General features: G+C 44.4%; 1 protein-coding gene across 1 annotated transcript in view; it reads right to left on the minus strand.

Annotated features, from left to right (window-relative positions):
* ARHGEF10 (Rho guanine nucleotide exchange factor 10) overlaps nucleotides 1-18,116 on the minus strand; it is a 124,060-nt gene that overhangs the window by 83,720 nt on the left and 22,224 nt on the right. Inside the window, exon 3 of the mRNA XM_082481166.1 lies at nucleotides 648-818. Coding sequence (XP_082337292.1) covers nucleotides 648-818 — 171 coding nt within the window. The remainder of the gene's footprint in view (nucleotides 1-647; nucleotides 819-18,116) is intronic.

Consider the following 18,116-nt stretch of genomic DNA (forward strand, 5'->3'; position numbering starts at 1 on the left):
GCGATGAAATGTTTTTGAGCTGTAAGTACAACTTCACAAAAGGGTGAGCGAGCACCAGATTTTCAGGGAAAGATGGTGTTTAAGTTCCAGGTTGTCAAACTGCAAAGTCCCCTGAAGAGTTATCTATCTTTAATTGCCATGAGGACAATGACTCTGCTTACAAAAGGGAACTGGATCAAAGTAATCAAAATCGGCTATTGTCATTTTGAGCAGAATACAGCGTTTTCCAGACAACACAGCAGCACGGGTTGTAACAAATGTTTTAATGTTTAATAAAATAAGGCTTTTCTTGATGAACAGAAGTCATCTTAAGATCAGCAACAGCAAGCTTAGTTATAAAAGCAGCTCATCTTGAGCCATCCACATGCCATTAGAGCTGCAAAGGCATAAATCTTTCCTGTAGCATGGCACTGTCACTGAGACCAATCCATTGGTTTGGATGTCACACTTGGGAAACCTCACAGGAATTACTTGTGATGGTCATTTGCCTTGTCAAATCTCCCATGAGTGTAACGAGCAGGAATATTCAACACACTTGTATGGTATTTCCATGGAAACCTCTTTTTGCAAATATTTTTACTGCATTGTCAAGAAAAAAATCAGTCCTGTCTAGCCTTGCAGAGGCACAGTCCGATGGGCTGACTCACCTGCAGCGTTAGCCTCTTGGTGCTCTATGTTATTTCCAGGATCAGGAGGAGGTGGCACAAGGGCTTGCCTGTCTGCTTCTGGTATCTCATCTCCACTGTCAAAGTCAAACTGTTCTCCCTCGTCCTCCTCTTCATCGTTTGTACCCGTGGCTTTTGGTTCACGCTCTAGAACTGTGCAGAAAGACATGCTTTTGGTTGGTTGCTCTTAAAAATGGTTTCATGGGACCAGTAAGCATCCTACATTATAAATTAAGCTTATACAATGAACCCTTAGATTTTTATGTTACTGGAACAGAACAAAAGCTCCTTAACATGTTGATAACTTCATGCAGTTTTCAATAAATCTTTAGTGTAAACAATGAAATTACTTGGAAACCAATTAAGAAGTGATAATGCGAATGCCCTTGCTTTTGTCATAATGAACCAAAACATTTTTAGGAAAACACTTAAGTAGCTGATTAAACAAGAAAATGTCACAGACTAATTTATTTGCACAGGAACTTTTGGCCTTCATAACTTCAAGTAATTTTTCCTTTCTAACTCAATGTCGTAGTTTGGCCTCAGCCAGCAACAGAGAACCACGCAGCCGCTCGCTCGACTCCCACAGCCGTGGGAAAAATCAGCAGAAAAGGGCAAAACTCGTGGGTTGAAATATTATAATTTAACAGAACAGACAAAGGGAAAAAGAAAGAAAAGAAAGAAAGAAAAACAATAACACCGGTAAAGGAATACAAGAACGCGATTACAGTACCGCCGCGAAGCGCACCGACCGGACCCGCACCACTGCAACCCGCCCCCGAGTGGCGACTGACTCCCCCGCCCCGGCTAGCTCCTTTTATAGCGGGGCATGGGTCACGTGATATGGAATACGTGCCTCCCCTGCCGGCTCCTTGGAAATTAACCCCATCCTTGCCGGAACCAGGACATTATCCACCCCTTATTCCATACCATCTATGTCATGCCCAGATCTTTCAGTTCCCATAGTCTATGAGCCATCCCTTAAAAATGTCCATTAAGCTCACGTAGTCCATGACGGTAGGCTCCAGCAGTGAGAACAGTCTCTCAGGGCACATAAGATGATGTGTAGTGCTGAACTGGTGGGTGCTGTATTTGAAGCTCGTGACTGGGGAATGCAATACAGTCCATGCCCACGGTCCACAGGTTGAAGATGTCGATCTCAAGGAAAATTGCTGGGTGCCAGATACTGAGATCAGTTCTTATTACATCATAAAATTATTCACTGGCTATTCTCACCCAAAATCAAATCCCCATAAGGTACACATCGGACCTCCCCATCCTCTCGCATCACCCACCAAGTGCACCCGGGTCCTTGTGCAAAAGCAATCCCACGGATGGGTTTGCCTTTGCCTGAGGCAGGGCTAACCCAGACTGTCTTTCCTAACATATTCTTCATATGCACTACAGGGACTTTATCCCCTTCTACTGTACGTGGAAGTTTTGATTGGGCAGGGCCAGCTCGATTGGCAGATCCCCTAGTGTTAACTAACCAGGTGGCTTTTGCTAAATGGGTATCCCAATGTTTGAAGGTCCCACCCCCCATGGCTCTCAGGGTAGTCTTTAGCAGTCCGTTATATCGTTCTATCTTACCCGAGGCTGGTGCGTGATAAGGAATGTGATATACCCACTCAATGCCATGCTCTTTGGCCCAGGTGTCTATGAGGCTGTTTCGGAAGTGAGTCCCGTTGTCCGACTCAATTCTTTCTGGGGTGCCATGTCGCCATAGGATTTGCTTTTCAAGGCCCAGGATAGTGTTACGGGCGGTGGCATGGGGCACAGGGTATGTCTCCAGCCATCCAGTGGTTGCTTCCACCATTGTGAGCACGTGGCGCTTGCCTTGGCGAGTTTGTGGGAGTGTGATATAATCAATCTGCCAGGCCTCCCCATATTTATATTTTAGCCATCGTCCTCCGTACCAAAGAGGCTTTAACCGCTTGGCTTGCTTAATGGCAGCACACGTTTCACATTCGTGGATAACCTGTGCAATAGTGTCCATGGTCAAGTCCACCCCTCGGTCACGAGCCCATCTATATGTTGCATCTCTTCCTTGATGGCCTGAGGCATCGTGGGCCCACCGAGCTATGAATAGTTCACCCTTACGTTGCCAGTCCAGATCCACCTCAGCCACTTCAATTTTAGCAGCCTGATCTACCTGCTGGTTGTTTTGATGTTCCTCAGTGGCCCGATTCTTGGGGACGTGGGCATCTACATGACGTACTTTCACAACCAGATTCTCAATCCGGGCAGCTATATCTTGCCACAGTTCAGCAGCCCAGATGGGCTTACCTCTGCGCTGCCAGTTGTTCTGCTTCCACTGCTGTAACCACCCCCACAGAGCATTTGCCACCATCCATGAATCAGTATAGAGGTAAAGTACCGGCCATTTCTCTCGCTCAGCAATGTCCAAAGCCAGCTGAATGGCTTTTACCTCTGCAAACTGACTCGACTCACCTTGTCCTTCAGTGGCTTCTGCAACTCCTCGTGTCGGACTCCACACAGCAGCCTTCCACTTTCGATGCTTTCCCACAATTTGGCAGGACCCATCAGTGAACAGGGCATGTTTCTTCTCATTTTCTGGCAGTTCATTATACGGTGGGGCCTCTTCTGCACGCGTCACCTCTTCCTCTAGTGATATTCCGAAATCTTTGCCTTCTGGCCAGTCCATGATCACTTCCAGTATGCCTGGACGACTGGGGTTTCCCATTCGAGTTCGCTGGGTGATCAGTGCAATCCACTTACTCCACGTAGCATCAGTTGCATGATGTGTGGCAGGGACCCTTTCTTTGAACATCCAGCCCAGCACTGGCAGTCGAGGTGCTAAGAGGAGCTGTGCTTCAGTGCCAACCACCTCCGAAGCAGCTCGAACCCCCTCGTATGCTGCCAATATCTCCTTTTCCGTTGGGGTATAGCGGGCTTCGGATCCTCTGTATCCCCGGCTCCAGAACCCCAGGGGTCGACCTCGAGTCTCCCCTGGTGCTTTTTGCCAGAGGCTCCAGGTAGGGCCATTCTCCCCGGCTGCAGTGTAGAGCACATTTTTAACGTCTTGTCCTGCCCTGACTGGCCCCAGCGCTACTGCATGAACTATTTCCTGCTTAATTTGTTCGAAAGCTTGTCGTTGCTCAGGACCCCACTTAAAATCATTCTTTTTCCGCGTCACTTGATATAGAGGGCTCACAATCAGACTGTAATTTAGAATATGCATCCTCCAAAAACCCACAACACCTAAGAAAGCTTGTGTTTCCTTTTTACTAGTCGGTGGGGACATAGCTGCTATTTTGTTGATCACATCCATTGGGATCTGACGGCGTCCATCTTGCCACTTTATTCCTAAAAATTGTATCTCCTGTGCAGGTCCCTTAACCTTACTTCGTTTTATGGCAAAGCCAGCTTTCAGAAGGATTTGAACTATTTTATTCCCTTTCTCAAAAACTTCTTCTGCTATGTCGCCCCATACAATGATGTCATCAATGTACTGCAAATGTTCTGGAGCTTCACCCTGCTCCAGTGTGGTCTGGATCAGTCCATGACAAATGGTGGGGCTGTGTTTCCACCCCTGGGGCAGTCGATTCCAGGTGTACTGGATGCCCTTCCAAGTGAAAGCAAACTGTGGCCTGCACTCTGCCGCCAAAGGGATTGAGAAGAATGCATTGGCGATATCAATCGTTGCATACCACTTGGCTGCCTTCGACTCCAGTTCGTATTGAAGCTCTAGCATGTCTGGCACAGCAGCGCTCAGCGGTGGTGTGACTTCATTCAGGCCACGATAATCCACTGTTAGCCTCCACTCTCCATTAGATTTTCGCACTGGCCATATGGGACTATTAAAGGGTGAGCGAGTCTTACTAATCACTCCTTGAGTCTCTAGTTGACGAATCAACTTATGGATGGGAATCACAGAGTCTCGGTTAGTACGATATTGCCGTCGATGCACCGTTGTGGTAGCAATCGGCACCTGTTGTTCTTTGACCCTCAACAACCCTACCACAGAGGGGTCCTCTGAGAGACCAGGCAAGGTAGATAACTGTTCAATTTCTTCTGTCTCCAAGGCAGCTATGCCAAAAGCCCACCGATATCCTTTTGGGTCCTTGAAGTATCCTCTCCTGAGATAGTCTATGCCAAGGATGCATGGAGCCTCTGGGCCAGTCACAATGGGATGCTTTTGCCACTCATTTCCAGTTAGGCTTACTTCAGCTTCCAGTACAGTCAACTCTTGGGATCCCCCTGTCACTCCAGAAATACAAATGGGTTCTGCTCCTCTGTAATTTGATGGTATTAAGGTGCATTGTGCACCAGTGTCCACCAGAGCCTTATACTCCTGTGGCTCAGATGTGCCAGGCCATCGAATCCACACAGTCCAATAAACCCGGTTGTCCCTTTCCCCCACCTGGCTGGAGGCAGGGCCCCTCTAATCCTGATCATAGTATACGTTACTCACTTGTTGCAAAAATGATTTGGAAGTCCCTTCAAGAGGATCGGAGGTTAGATCAGGCCTTCCATTCTGTCTGGGGAACTGTCTGCTGGAAACAGGAGCTGCACTTTTTCTGGAGGGATCCCCTTTTGTGTTTGTTCTTCCTTGCAGCTCACGTACCCGTGTCCGTAGTGTTGAGGTAGGTTGTCCATCCCACCTCCTCATGTCCTCTCCGTGGTCACGCAGGTAAAACCACAGGGTGCCTCGTTGTGTGTACCCCCTATACTCTTCCTCTTGAGTAGGGAAACGCCTGCTCCTAATAGCTGAGATGCTGGCCTGTACAGGTGGGGAGTAGGACATACTCTCTTCAAGTTGCTGGACCTTCTGGGACAGTTTCTCCACAGCTGAAACGAGGGGGGAAGATAGGCTTTCTTCATATTGACGGAGTCGTCCAGCCACCTCATCCACCATTGGTCCCTCTTCACCTCTCCATTCCATCACTGCCAAGGAGTTGGCATATGATGATGGTGCGCTCCGTACAAACTTCCGCCATATGGGCCTTGTGCACTGGACTTCATCAGGATCTGTGGGTAACTGCGCATTATCTGGGTCAAAGTAAATCATCTCTCGTACGGCTAATTCCCTTAGGTACTGGATACCTTTTTCCATGGTGGTCCACTTGCTTGGACGACATACAACATCTTCACTGAAAGGATACCTTTCCCTTACACCTGCCAGGAGTCGCCTCCAGAGGCTGAGGGCTTGTGTCTTTTTCCCAATTGCCTTGTCAATGCCTGCCTCCCTAGACAAGGATCCCAGCTGCTTAGCTTCCCTGCCCTCTAATTCCAAGCTACTGGCCCCGTTATCCCAGCATCAGAGCAGCCAGGTGACAATGTGCTCACCAGGAAGTCGCCTGAAATCTTTTCGCATATCTCGCAGCTCACTCAGGGATAGGGATCGGGTTATTACCTCTGGTTCTGTCTCTTCCTCCTGTTCCTTTGATGGCCCTGGTTCATCATCATCCTTTACTATGCGAACTGATTTCTTGGTGTATTTCTTCTTCTGTATAGGAGCAATTGATACTGGCACAGGTTGGTTGTCCGGTTCAGCTGCAGAGCCTGCCACCGGAGTTAGAGTAGCCGCATTGCCTGCCACCGGGGTTGGAGTAGCCTCCTTGTCTGCTGGTCTGGCTTTCCCCTCTTTCCCCTGAGGGTCCTGCATAGTACTGAGCAGTGTTTGGTAGATACTGGCCAGGGCCCAACACAGTGCCATAAGTTGTGCCTCTCTGGAATAGCCACAGCATTTTCCTTTGAAATATTCTATTACTTTATCAGGGTCCTGTAGTTGTTCAAGAGTGAAGTCCCAAACCATTGGAGGTGAGAAGTTCTCTAGATACCTGCCCATGTTCTCCCACATCCCATGCCACCCCTGACTATCTGGCCTTGGGACAGATTTCTGAGTGGTAGTCTTAAACAGCTGTTTTACCCTAAAAAAAAACTTGAAAAACATTCAGGAGACATAGCAATAGGAACACGCTGGTTTGAGCATCCCAAGGATATTCAAAATTCTCAAGAGGTGTTATACCTGGCCCAAAGGAGAAAAAGGAGGCAAAAGAGCTGGGGAAAGTATCTCCCCCTGTTTCTCCCATAGATTGGGTGTGATTATTGATAACTTCTGAGAGACGGGAACCAAGGTATGGACAGGACAGCAATACTACATAGAAACCCCAACAAAGCCACTTGAATAGTGATGTTGCCATATCATAAGCTGATATTGCACAGGACAGCAAAATTATAGTCCTGATCCCTCTCCCTGAGATCACAAACAGCATCACAGGGAGTACATACAGCATATAAGAATTTACATAACACAGCCATGTAAACAAACGAAGCAACATTGTAACCGGCAACTATTTAACTAATAGGAGAAATACATATAAGAAATCCCTTTTAACAAGCTCTGGTCAGATCTGTCGTTATTACAACCCTTCGAGCCCCACGTTGGGCGCCAAAAAGGACTGTCGTGGTTTGGCCTCAGCCAGCAACAGAGAACCACGCAGCCGCTCGCTCGACTCCCACAGCCGTGGGAAAAATCAGCAGAAAAGGGCAAAACTCGTGGGTTGAAATATTATAATTTAACAGAACAGACAAAGGGAAAAAGAAAGAAAAGAAAGAAAGAAAAACAATAACACCGGTAAAGGAATACAAGAACGCGATTACAGTACCGCCGCGAAGCGCACCGACCGGACCCGCACCGCCGCAGCCCGCCCCCGAGTGGCGACTGACTCCCCCGCCCCGGCTAGCTCCTTTTATAGCGGGGCATGGGTCACGTGGTATGGAATACGTGCCTCCCCTGCCGGCTCCTTGGAAATTAACCCCATCCTTGCCGGAACCAGGACACTCAAACTTCTAATTCTATTCTTTCTTAACAGTGACAGTAACTTTCTTCACACACACCATGAGAGACCAGCAGATTGGTTTTCATATGAGATAGTTTTAAACCAACAACCTTATGCAACGTGCTATTAGCCCTATTAACCCACACAAGGTGCACTTTTGGTGGAGGTGGGGGGGTTGACTTTTCAGTTCTTACCTTTGAAGAAGTAATGGGTGAAATAATTACATGGTAATACAGATAGGAAGTGGGAGCGTGTTTGTTGGGGTTCTTTTGTCTCAGCTTGTGAAGACCCTGCAGCACAGATTTGGCACCGCACAAGGGGCTGGGGAGGGGGAGTAGGAAGAAGTGCCGGGCAGTTTCCCTCCCTGCTATTTTTCTTACCCGCAGGAGTCTCAAGAACCCACAAAGATTTAAACACCTCACTGCCTCATCTACCGCTGGTTTTGCTGTGCGCTCACATTGCAAGAAGCCTGCCTGCAGCATCCAAAGCTGCTGTCAGAGACTGCACAGAGGAGGCATGGCCAGAGCAGCTGCAGGGAGGGATGCCCAAACCCCCCAGCTTCCTCCCTGCTTCCAGAAGCCTTCACTGCAGCTCTCAAACAGAAGGGCTTCATCCCTCCCTCCCGCCCTACACCTGCCTTAGCTGCTCCTCCACCTTCTGGAGGAGAAACTCTTACCAGAAGCAGAAATGAAATCTGAGGAAATTTTCTGGCTCAGCTGACCTTTCTCCCAAGCTCTTCCTCAAACCCATGACAGATACCTAACTTTCATACAGGTGTTCAACAACGTATTTCACATGTTATAAAAAAACCCATGTAACTACAGCATAAAATATATATACTAAGATAGATAAATATGTAAATAGACAAATACGTTATAAAAATATGCATGAAGTTAATAGGGTTCCCCCCACACCCTCTTCAGGTAACACAATATGAAAGACAAAGTCTTGCAAGGACGATCAGATATCCTGACTCATGATGATACTATCAGCTTTTCTACCATCCAGGGCACATTTTGTATCTTTATGATAAAACCCACACAAACCACAGCTTTAGACTACTTGGATTGTCATGGTAATCAGCATTCCTGCCAAGGCTTCTGTTTCTTCAGGCAGGCTGAGCCAGCATATTTTATCACAGCCACAAATAACAAGATCTTTCATGCAGCCTCTCTGTAGGAGAAAAAGTGAACTAATTGCAAAAATAGTAAGGAACAAAAAAGGGGTTACCCTGCATTTATTGTCATGGTTTATGGCTGAGACAGCAGGACATTTAATTTAATTCTGCTGCTTTTTAAAAATCCTTCTGTACAAAGTCAGCCTTTGGATTAAGGCTTTTCAGTTTTGCTTTTGTCCATTAGCAATATTTTTTTTCTGAAAGATGCAAAAAATCCTGCAGGGCTCTTCCGAGTGATTCAAGAAAATCACAGCATTCTTCCCGATTCAGCATCCATCTGAGCAGACTGTACTGCTTGCTGCTTGACAGTTATGGGGAAAGGGAAAAAAAATAAGGGGGTGTGTATGGTGTGTGTTTTATTTCTGTTCTTTTCAGTTCCTTCATGTTTTCAGTATGTCTGCGTACTTCAAATTTGCAAAACCCAAACCCGTGAAATACTAAGTAGAGTGATTTTTGTGATTACCAGTGTGGGAAATGGTTAGTCACACAGGCTAGGCAGGTAGGCGAGCTGGCGGCAGTCACAAGCAGATAACAGCCACAAAATCACAACTTTTCACGTATGGGCACTGCTATCCATCACTCCTCTTGCTGTGTGAGTGAGTATAAGTGAACCACAGCAGCAACCACTTCAAATAAGTAAAACAGCTCCATCTGCACTTTGTATATTGGGAGGAGGGGGAAGATGAGGTTACTGGAAGGAGTTGAACATTTCTGCAGGATGAGGCCACTCGGGAAATGGAGGCGTTGCTGGAGAAAGGCTCAGCTGAGAGCCACGAACCCACCTGCTCACTGGAGGTCAATTCCAGACATCAGAAAATAAAAAAAAAAAAAAAAAAAAAAGCACCTACGCTCATGAAACATCTGAACCACGCAGGAAAATGTCACAGGAGCAGCAGGCACCTCTGAGTTTTTGTGGCTGCTAGGTTAGGGAGCTTCTGGATTCAAATACTTCTGTAGGGCATATAAAGGTAACTTAGGTATCAGATGCCTGATAACTCTCTACTCCTGCACTTTTACGCTGATGCAATTCCCTGGGCACTCAAGTCCGGCACAATGCCATTTGTCAGAGACAGACAAAACCTGCCACTGGCAAAAAAAAAAAAACAAACAACAAAACACACAATGACTCAGGACCCAGGAGCAAAACCTGGTCAACTGATGCACAATTCCCTTTCAACATGCATCCTCATTCCCCCTAAAAAAGCAACCAGTGCGTATTTTGATTGTGGGAAGAAATCCTAACATAGGAATTGATTTTCTCAATTCAGTTTAAAAAAGTTGAAAGTGCCACCTAATTTTTTTCAGATCTGGCTATTAATGTTGCCCTGTTCTGTTTATTCAGAAACATTTACTTTGCATCAGAAATAAAGGCGGCACAGAACCATGTAATTGGGCACTACAGCCTGGAAGGATCTCCTAAAACACATCACTGATGGGACAGTGGGTTAAAATTTGAAAAGAGACAAAAAGAAAGAAATTCCTTTCTCAGATTACACATCCTTTAGAAAGGGCAGACTGTAGACAAAACTTCAGAAAGTTTTAAAACTGCATTGCAGCTTTGCATCAGTTCTGCATTTGCTTAATTCTGTAGGTATAAAGATAAAATTTAACCCTTTACATTTACTGATCTCTTTAGTCTCATACTCAATAAAAATATTCTCCTTTCAGCTTTTAATCTCAAGGGCATACTATCTCATTTGATGGAAAAAGTTTTTTAATAACAAAAATAAAGAGAGGGTGGGGGGCTTTTTGCTTCAACTGAAGACCTGCTCAGCACTGCAGATAAACACAGACTATATCACACCAAAAAAGACATCTTGAATAGCTAGTTTTGAAAATCTGTACTTTTTCTACAGTTGTTTGTGTTATGTCAGAACAAGAAACGCTTATGGAAGCACTTGGGAAGCCCTACAATAAATTAGGAAGACACACAGCACAGTCACGCTTGGGCTGAATCTGGCTACCAAAAACCACCACAGATCTTGCAAAATTTTGTGCTCATGAAGAAAACCCCAGTTCCTCCAACCCTTTAACTATAAATCAAAAGGATCAAACCAAAAAGTGCATTTCCGGGCAATTGTGCTTGCCAAGAAAAACTGTGGGGGCAAGGGGAGGACTTCCAAAGGCATTGCACAGCCCCATTCGCACCATGTCATAGAGGAAAACTAGTTTTCTTTTTTTTTTTTTAACATAATTTTAAAACGCACTCTTCTTTTTTTGCCAGAGTAATAATCACAGATGGCTTAGTATTCCAGAGTCTGCCTAGAATTACTTCAAATAATTAAATTAGTTACTAAAAATCCAATTTGTCCTTTCACCACTACTCACATCCTTAACTTTACGCGTGCCAACCAGAGCAATGAGAATACAATAATTGATTAAACTTTTTCATCTTCTGCCAATACCATTCTGCAGCGTTTGCTTTGCAAATGCTTCAGGGAAATTCTTGCATTTCTAAAAATTTCTATTTGGAGTTTTAAAGCATGAAAATAATAAATCTGATATAATGGAAAAAATGCCTTCAAGTTAAATTAAGTGTGGAAGTGTGAATTTAGGATTAGAAAAAGGAATATATACTCTCATAATTGTTAGCACAACACATGGATTTATGACTTTTTCTGTAGCGTGTTATTCAGTGAAATGACTTTTCTTAAGCTTACTTCAAAAACAAGCTAACTTAGGCTGTGTTTACAGAGACCTGCTGGGGCATAAACAAATTTAAACAATTTTTGCTTGCTCTGCCAATTGCAAAACATTCATGGCACCATCTGCTTTCCCATTCATTTTCCCTAAACTATTTATAGTTCAATGTAATACAGCAAAAGAGTTACAAGTTTAAGAGTGACGTTAATTTTAAAGCTGAGATTAAGCTAGTGAAGCTTCATTCAGCAGTTCATTTTAGAGATACAGAAGCAAGACAAGATAGCTCTGCACTTACTATCAAGTGCACTTTGAATACAGTGCAAATACACAGGAAAAAAAAAAAAGGCACCCCAAAACTCTGTCCTCCCTTGCAATCATGTAAATCAGAGATGATCCTGAGGAAGTCAACTGAGTTTCTTCCATAGAAAATCACAATAAAGGAAGGCAGAAACAGAACCCCAAGCAGGAACAGTTCAGCAGTCTGGAGCACGGTAACAACAAACCTGGAAGCCCTGGACCTAAATAGGCATGGTGCGGTCAACAAATATGAGTATTTTATGTTATGTTTTCAGGTTTGAAAAATATCTTTAGAAATTGAAGCCTTCTGTATAACTAGGAATGTCATCCTTGAAATCAGTTGTAGTCGTCTTTTTTTTAATTGAAGTTAGCAGGGAACTATGAAATAAAAAGAGGAAATGCATCTATTATATTGTAAAGATTCCATGACAAAGAATTTTCTAAAGACTGCAGGAGACGGTAAATATGTGTGTTCTCAGAAGGGAAAACTACTTTTCCTTTCTCCCTCTAACAGTCGCTTTTCTTCCAACACTTTTTTTTTTTTTTTTTGGCAGGGAGGGAAGGTGGAGGGGGGCCTCTAGAGTGTAATCTTTCATGTATATTCACTAAATGCCAAATTTTATTTTTCTTCTAAACAATAAACATGTTTAGTCACCTTTCCATATCATCTCCTTACACTGACCAATGAAGAAATAAGTGTACAATGCTTCAGATGGAAAATATCTAATTATTATTTAGTGAAAACAATATTAATAAAACTAAACTTAAAGCAGACTGGCAGGAGCTGCTTGTTCTTATTCCAATGTGGAATTTTAAGAGACTTATCTTTTTTACTCATGTGTTTTGGACTGCACTTGGGACTGCATTGACCCACCTTCCTTGAAACAGAATTCCCCAGATATTTAAGCTTTCTACAAATTCTTGAGTACCTTAAAACACGCAAAACTCTTCAGTAAAAAATATAAAAAAATCTTACCATCTCAGAATATTTTTAGGTATTATAAAATTTGGTAACTTACAAAGGTTACAATTCAAAGCAAACCGCCAGACATAGCAATCTGAGTGCTTACTATTTAACCTTGATACATTCCAGAGATTTCTCAGATGAGATAAGCTTGCCTTTTCAGACCCTTATTTCTAAAGAGTTAAAGTCTGCCCAGCTCCTTATGCACGTGTATAAGGCACTAGATAGAAATAAGAATTAGAAGTGTGCAGATACCAGGAAACAACTGAACTTTTAAAGTTATCATTAATTTTGTAAAACTAACCATTTGGGCCCACGCATACCATGCTGACTGTGCTCCATGACGAATGTGCTCTTGAGCTGTTCACTTTTTATTTCAGGTGAAATTTCGCAGAAGAGGTTTGGCATTTGTCAGGAAGGTGAACCTTGTGCTAGAACACACTTGTGCCTGCAAAGCTCCCCGATTTGGCCAAATTAGAAACCTTTGGAAAACAATGGCTGATTCATATTCAGCAGAAAATTGCAAAAAGGTTTTAAGAGACTTGGTTGCCACTGAAGAGCTTCTCCCAGCTTTTTAGCACAAATCACACTGCATTCCTACAGCTAGACAGCAACAGGGTATTTTCTAACTACTCATGTCTCCCACTTGTGACCACCACTGGTATCAGGAGAGAAAACTGAAGTTAAACTTCTCTTTCCCTCAGGTACCCAGCTTATGCACCTGCTGTGGCGTTCCTCAGGGGTCGGTACTGGGACATGTACTGTTCAACATCTTTGTCAGCAACATGGACAGTGGGGTCGAGTGCACCCTCAGCAAGTTTGCCGATGATACCAAGCTGTTTGGTGAGGTAGACACGCTGGAGGGGAGGGATGCCATCCAGAGGGACCTGGACAGGCTGCAGAGGTGGGCGCAAGCCAACCTCATGCAGTTCAACAAGGCCAAGTGCAAGGTCCTACATCTGGGTCAGGGCAATCCCAAGCACAAATACAGGCTCCGTGGGGAATGGCTGGAGAGCAGCCCTGAGGAGAAGGACCTGGGGGTGCTGACTGACGAGAAGCTCCACATGAGCCAGCAATGTGCGATCGCAGCCCAGAAGGCCAACTGTATCCTGGGCTGCATCAAAAGAAGTGTGACCAGCAGGTCAAAGGAGGTGAGTCTGCCTCTCATGAGGCCCCACCTGGAATACTGCATCCAGCTCTGGAGCCCCCAACATAAGGAGGACATGGACCTGCTTGAGCATGTCCAGAGGAGAGTCATGAGGATGATCTGAGGGCTAGAGCACCTCTCCTATGAGAGGCTGAAAGAGTTGGGGTTGTTCAGCCTGGAGAAGAGAAGGGTCCAGGGAGATCTTATTGTGTCCTTCCAGTACCTAAAGGGGGCCCACAGGAGAGCTGGTGAAGGACTTTTTACTAGGGCATGTAGGGATAGGACGAGGGGGAATGGCTTTAAACTGGAAGAGGGCGGGTTTAGATTAAACATTAGGAGGAAATTTTTTACTTTGAGGGTGATAAGGCACTGGAACAGGTTGCCCAGAGAGGTTGTTGAGGCCCCATCCCTGGAGGTGTTCAAGACTAGGCTGGACGTGGTCTTGGGCAACCTAGTCTAGTGGGAAGCGTTCCCGTCTATGGCAGGGGGGTTGGAAGTTGATGATCTTCGAAGTCATTTCCAACTCTAAACCATTCTATGATTCTACCTCTTCTTCTGCCTTGCCCAAATGACACCTCTGCCAGCAGCTGCGCAGGGAGCATGGAGCAACTGGGCAGGGCAGGAGGGACCCCATAAAAGGAAGGTTGGCTTTTAGGAGCAAGCACTCCTGTAAACGCTGCCCTTCACCGACACTTCAAAATCACAGCGTGACATTCGCCAACACACTGCTTGGCATCCATAAACCGTCTCCTCATATGGTCATGCAGGTGGATAGCGTCTATTGTGCTGGGGAAAAGAAAAAAGGTCTGAAGCCAAACTGTTGTATGTAAAAACACACTGGTGAGCACTCCTTCCCATGGGAAGCTGATCAGAGCCAAGGATTTTCATTCCCCTTTCACATGCCGTTGTGCTAAGCTGTTGCTACAGGAAACCCAGGTCCCCGTGGTACAGGCATGCTACTAATTACACACAGCTCCCGCATGCATCTGAAGCGCGACCGCAACATCAGCGTTACAAGTCTGTGTGGAAAACAGTTACAAGAAAAACCCCAACAAAACTAAACAGTGCACATTCATGCAAAAAGTGTTTCCAGTGATGGAAACAAAAGCAAAACCACATGAATTAACAGGCTCTCCCTGCAAATAAACAACAAAGAAATGAGTAAAAATGCCTCTTCAGTATTTCATAAATACACACAGTACATATTATGTTGTTGAGCATGCACAACAGATACTATTCTTCTGGATAAAAAACTAACTCAAAATTGAAGTCAAAAGAATGATGAATCTGCCTGCTCAGAGACTCAAGTTTCAGTGACAGACTGCTAACAACAGCATGCCTACTAAAGAATTTTATTTCTTGAAATAAAGCCCAGATCTGTGGATGTTCAGAAAGAATTACAAATACCAAAACCATTGAACCTTACTAACTACTCACAATGCTAAAAATTAAGCTTAACATTCGCTAAAAATTGAAAGAATCTCAAAAAAATCAGAAGTCTAAAATAAAAAGATTAGACATCAACTAGTCTGGCCAGAGAGTAGTGGCAGCAATACCAGCAGAGACTTGTACCCTTTGTAAGTCCACAAGATGCTTTTCAGTGCTGGCTACGCTATAATCAGGCTGCTATGTGAAATCAGCATTTTGTGACCATTTACAGAATCATAGAATGGTAGGGGTTGGAAGGGACCTTCAGAGATCATCTAGTCCAACCCCCCTGACAAAGCAGGTTCACCTACAACAAGTTGCGCAAGAACACATGCCGGCAAGTTTTGAATATCTCCAAAGAAGGAGACTCCACAACCTCTCTGAGCATCCTGTTCCAGTGCTCTGTCACCCTCAAAGTAAAGAAGTTTTTCTCACGTTGAGATGGAATTTCCTGTGTTCTGGTTTGTGCCCATTGTAATAAAAATAACCATTTTAAAGGAAATTTCCACCAGTGAGAGCAGTCTGACTTGTTCTTTATTTCTTCTCATGTTTTTCTAACAGGTATCATCTATTAATATCTATCTACATCTATTATTCTCCAAATAATTATTTTTATATTGAAGCAATTACTGGTTTACAGTTTGAGGAACACACATTTCTCTAATAGTCTATTTAATTATAACTAGCAACATGAAACTGCTGTATCATCTGATAATACCTTGGACTGAAAGGACTTTACGAGTAATTGGGAGTTCATGAGGCAGAAAGTGGCAAAAAGAGACCCTGAGGGGCTAAAACAGGTGGAGCATGATATCCCACTTCTACAGAAAGAAAACATGCAGTTTGGGCACATAAACTGTGTATCATACCAAAAAGAGCTGAAATCCACCTAAAGCAAAAGCTTAAGTAACCCACGCCTTGGATCATGTCTAGCAAAATCTTTCTACCAGGCTGACACATTTTGGATATGAATCGTAGAATCATAGAACAGAGTTGGAACAGACCTTAAAGATGATCTAGTTCCAGCCCCCCTCAGGGACACTTCCCACTAGACCAGGTTGCTCAAAGCCCCATCCAGCCTGGCCTTAAACACCTCCAGGGATGGGGCCTCCACAACTTCTCTGGGCAACCTGTTCCAGTGCCTCACCACCCTCACAGTAAAGAATTTCTTCCTAATATCTAATCTAAGTCTACCCTCTTCCAGTTTAAAACCATCACCCCTCGTCCTATTACCACATTCCCTGATAAAGAGTCCCTCCCCATCTTTCTTGTAGGCCTCCTTTAGGTACTGGAAGGCTGCTATAAGGTCTCCCCAGAACCTTCTTTTCTCCAGGCTGAACCACCCCAGTTCTCTCAGCCTGTCCTCATAAGAGAGGTGCTCCAGCCTTCTGATCATCTTCATGGCCCTCCTCTCAGCTGGGTCCTACAGGTCCATGTCATGAAACAGGTTCATATCCACTAAAAAGGATACATTTGGATACTTCAAGATCAAACCTTCAGATGACTTAGGTGACGGAATGCCTACATTCTGGTCCATTGGTCCAGGCTGAGCAACCCTTTAGCTAGCAATGTCAAAACTGAGGCATTTGCTGGCACTCCCAAAAGCAGCACTTTGAAAACCTAGAAGCATATGACTTCTATCGGAGGTGTTCATACATTCAGCCTCCTTCCGTGGTAATAGTTAAGGCAGGGCTCAGAAGATGCACATGGCTTTGGGAATCAATTTGTCTTTTTGGACAAATTGCTGCAGGTTCCTTTCACCCAACAACAACTCCATCTAACACTCCCAGAGTGCTTCAGTTCACAAGCTTAAAAATAACTTAAGATTTTACTATTCGTGCTTTCTGCTCAATGTATTCTGAACAAGGAAACACTCTAGAAATTAACTTTCACAGCAACTTACAGCATCTTTTACTACAGAAAAGATCATAGACTAGAACAGAATGGTTATATCCTGTAAATCCAGGACAAAAGTGAAAATATTTTGGATTTCAGCAGGCTTCTCGCCTATTCCTTTCTATTGTTACCCTTTGTCCAGCCTAGAGAGCATCTAAACAGATAGACTGATTTGTAAACGTTTAGTATATGCAAAGTTTGACAAATCCATTAATCCAGCAACTAATGGGAAGGGAATTTTATAGCACCCCCTTTCTTAGCATTTGTTTTCATTATTATTTTAACGTGTCTTTCTCTTCTTTGCCCCAACATACTGAGGTCCTGTTATAGCTCAAAAAAGTATACCTGAGGAATTCAAGCAAACTCACAAAAACAATAATTCTTACATCACAACTCACAAACTGAACTCACCAAAATCCTGTTTTACAGTACCTTTTTAACACAGCTTCAACCAGAAATCCTACCACCTTAGTGGACATTGTCTTGAGCTGGACAACAATGTTGTTTCCTTGGGTTTCCTTTGTCAGCCATGGAGGGGAAAGGAAGCCCTGCCTTGGCCCCAACATTGGCCAAAGACAACTACCATAACTGAACTTCATGATTCAGAGCTTCAGCCAGTCCACAAGGGAAGTCAGGAAGAAATGTCTTCAACATGAAGAGTCGTCTTAAGCATTTGGCTGGCAAATGTTCTTCATGTGCAAACACAAGTGGGTTACCATCAGATATGCAAACAGGAAAGAGCAATCCCAGCCCAAGTTAATTTTACATCCACCTTCCTTTGCAGTACAGGAGACTGCTAAGATTCTCCAGACATGTAACACTGAACCACTTCACTGCTTCCTGAGCAACGTTTTGCATCAGCACCAGGATTTCCCTGTCTCCCCCTGCGGCACACAGAGACTGGGTAGTTGCCCATCAGTGTGGGCATCCCCATGGCACAGGAGCACACATATCCTTCTTCCAGCCCCTGGAGAAACCTGTACCAGTGTAATAGATTTTTCAGGAAAAATGCTTTTACCTAACTAAAGTTATTGAGCTCAACAAAAGACTATTTAACAACACGATGTATTCCTGCATCAACTCTTCTTTGACA

The sequence above is a fragment of the Vanellus vanellus genome, assembly GCF_965231255.1.
Source record: "Vanellus vanellus genome assembly, chromosome: 3".
NCBI lineage: Eukaryota > Metazoa > Chordata > Aves > Charadriiformes > Charadriidae > Vanellus > Vanellus vanellus.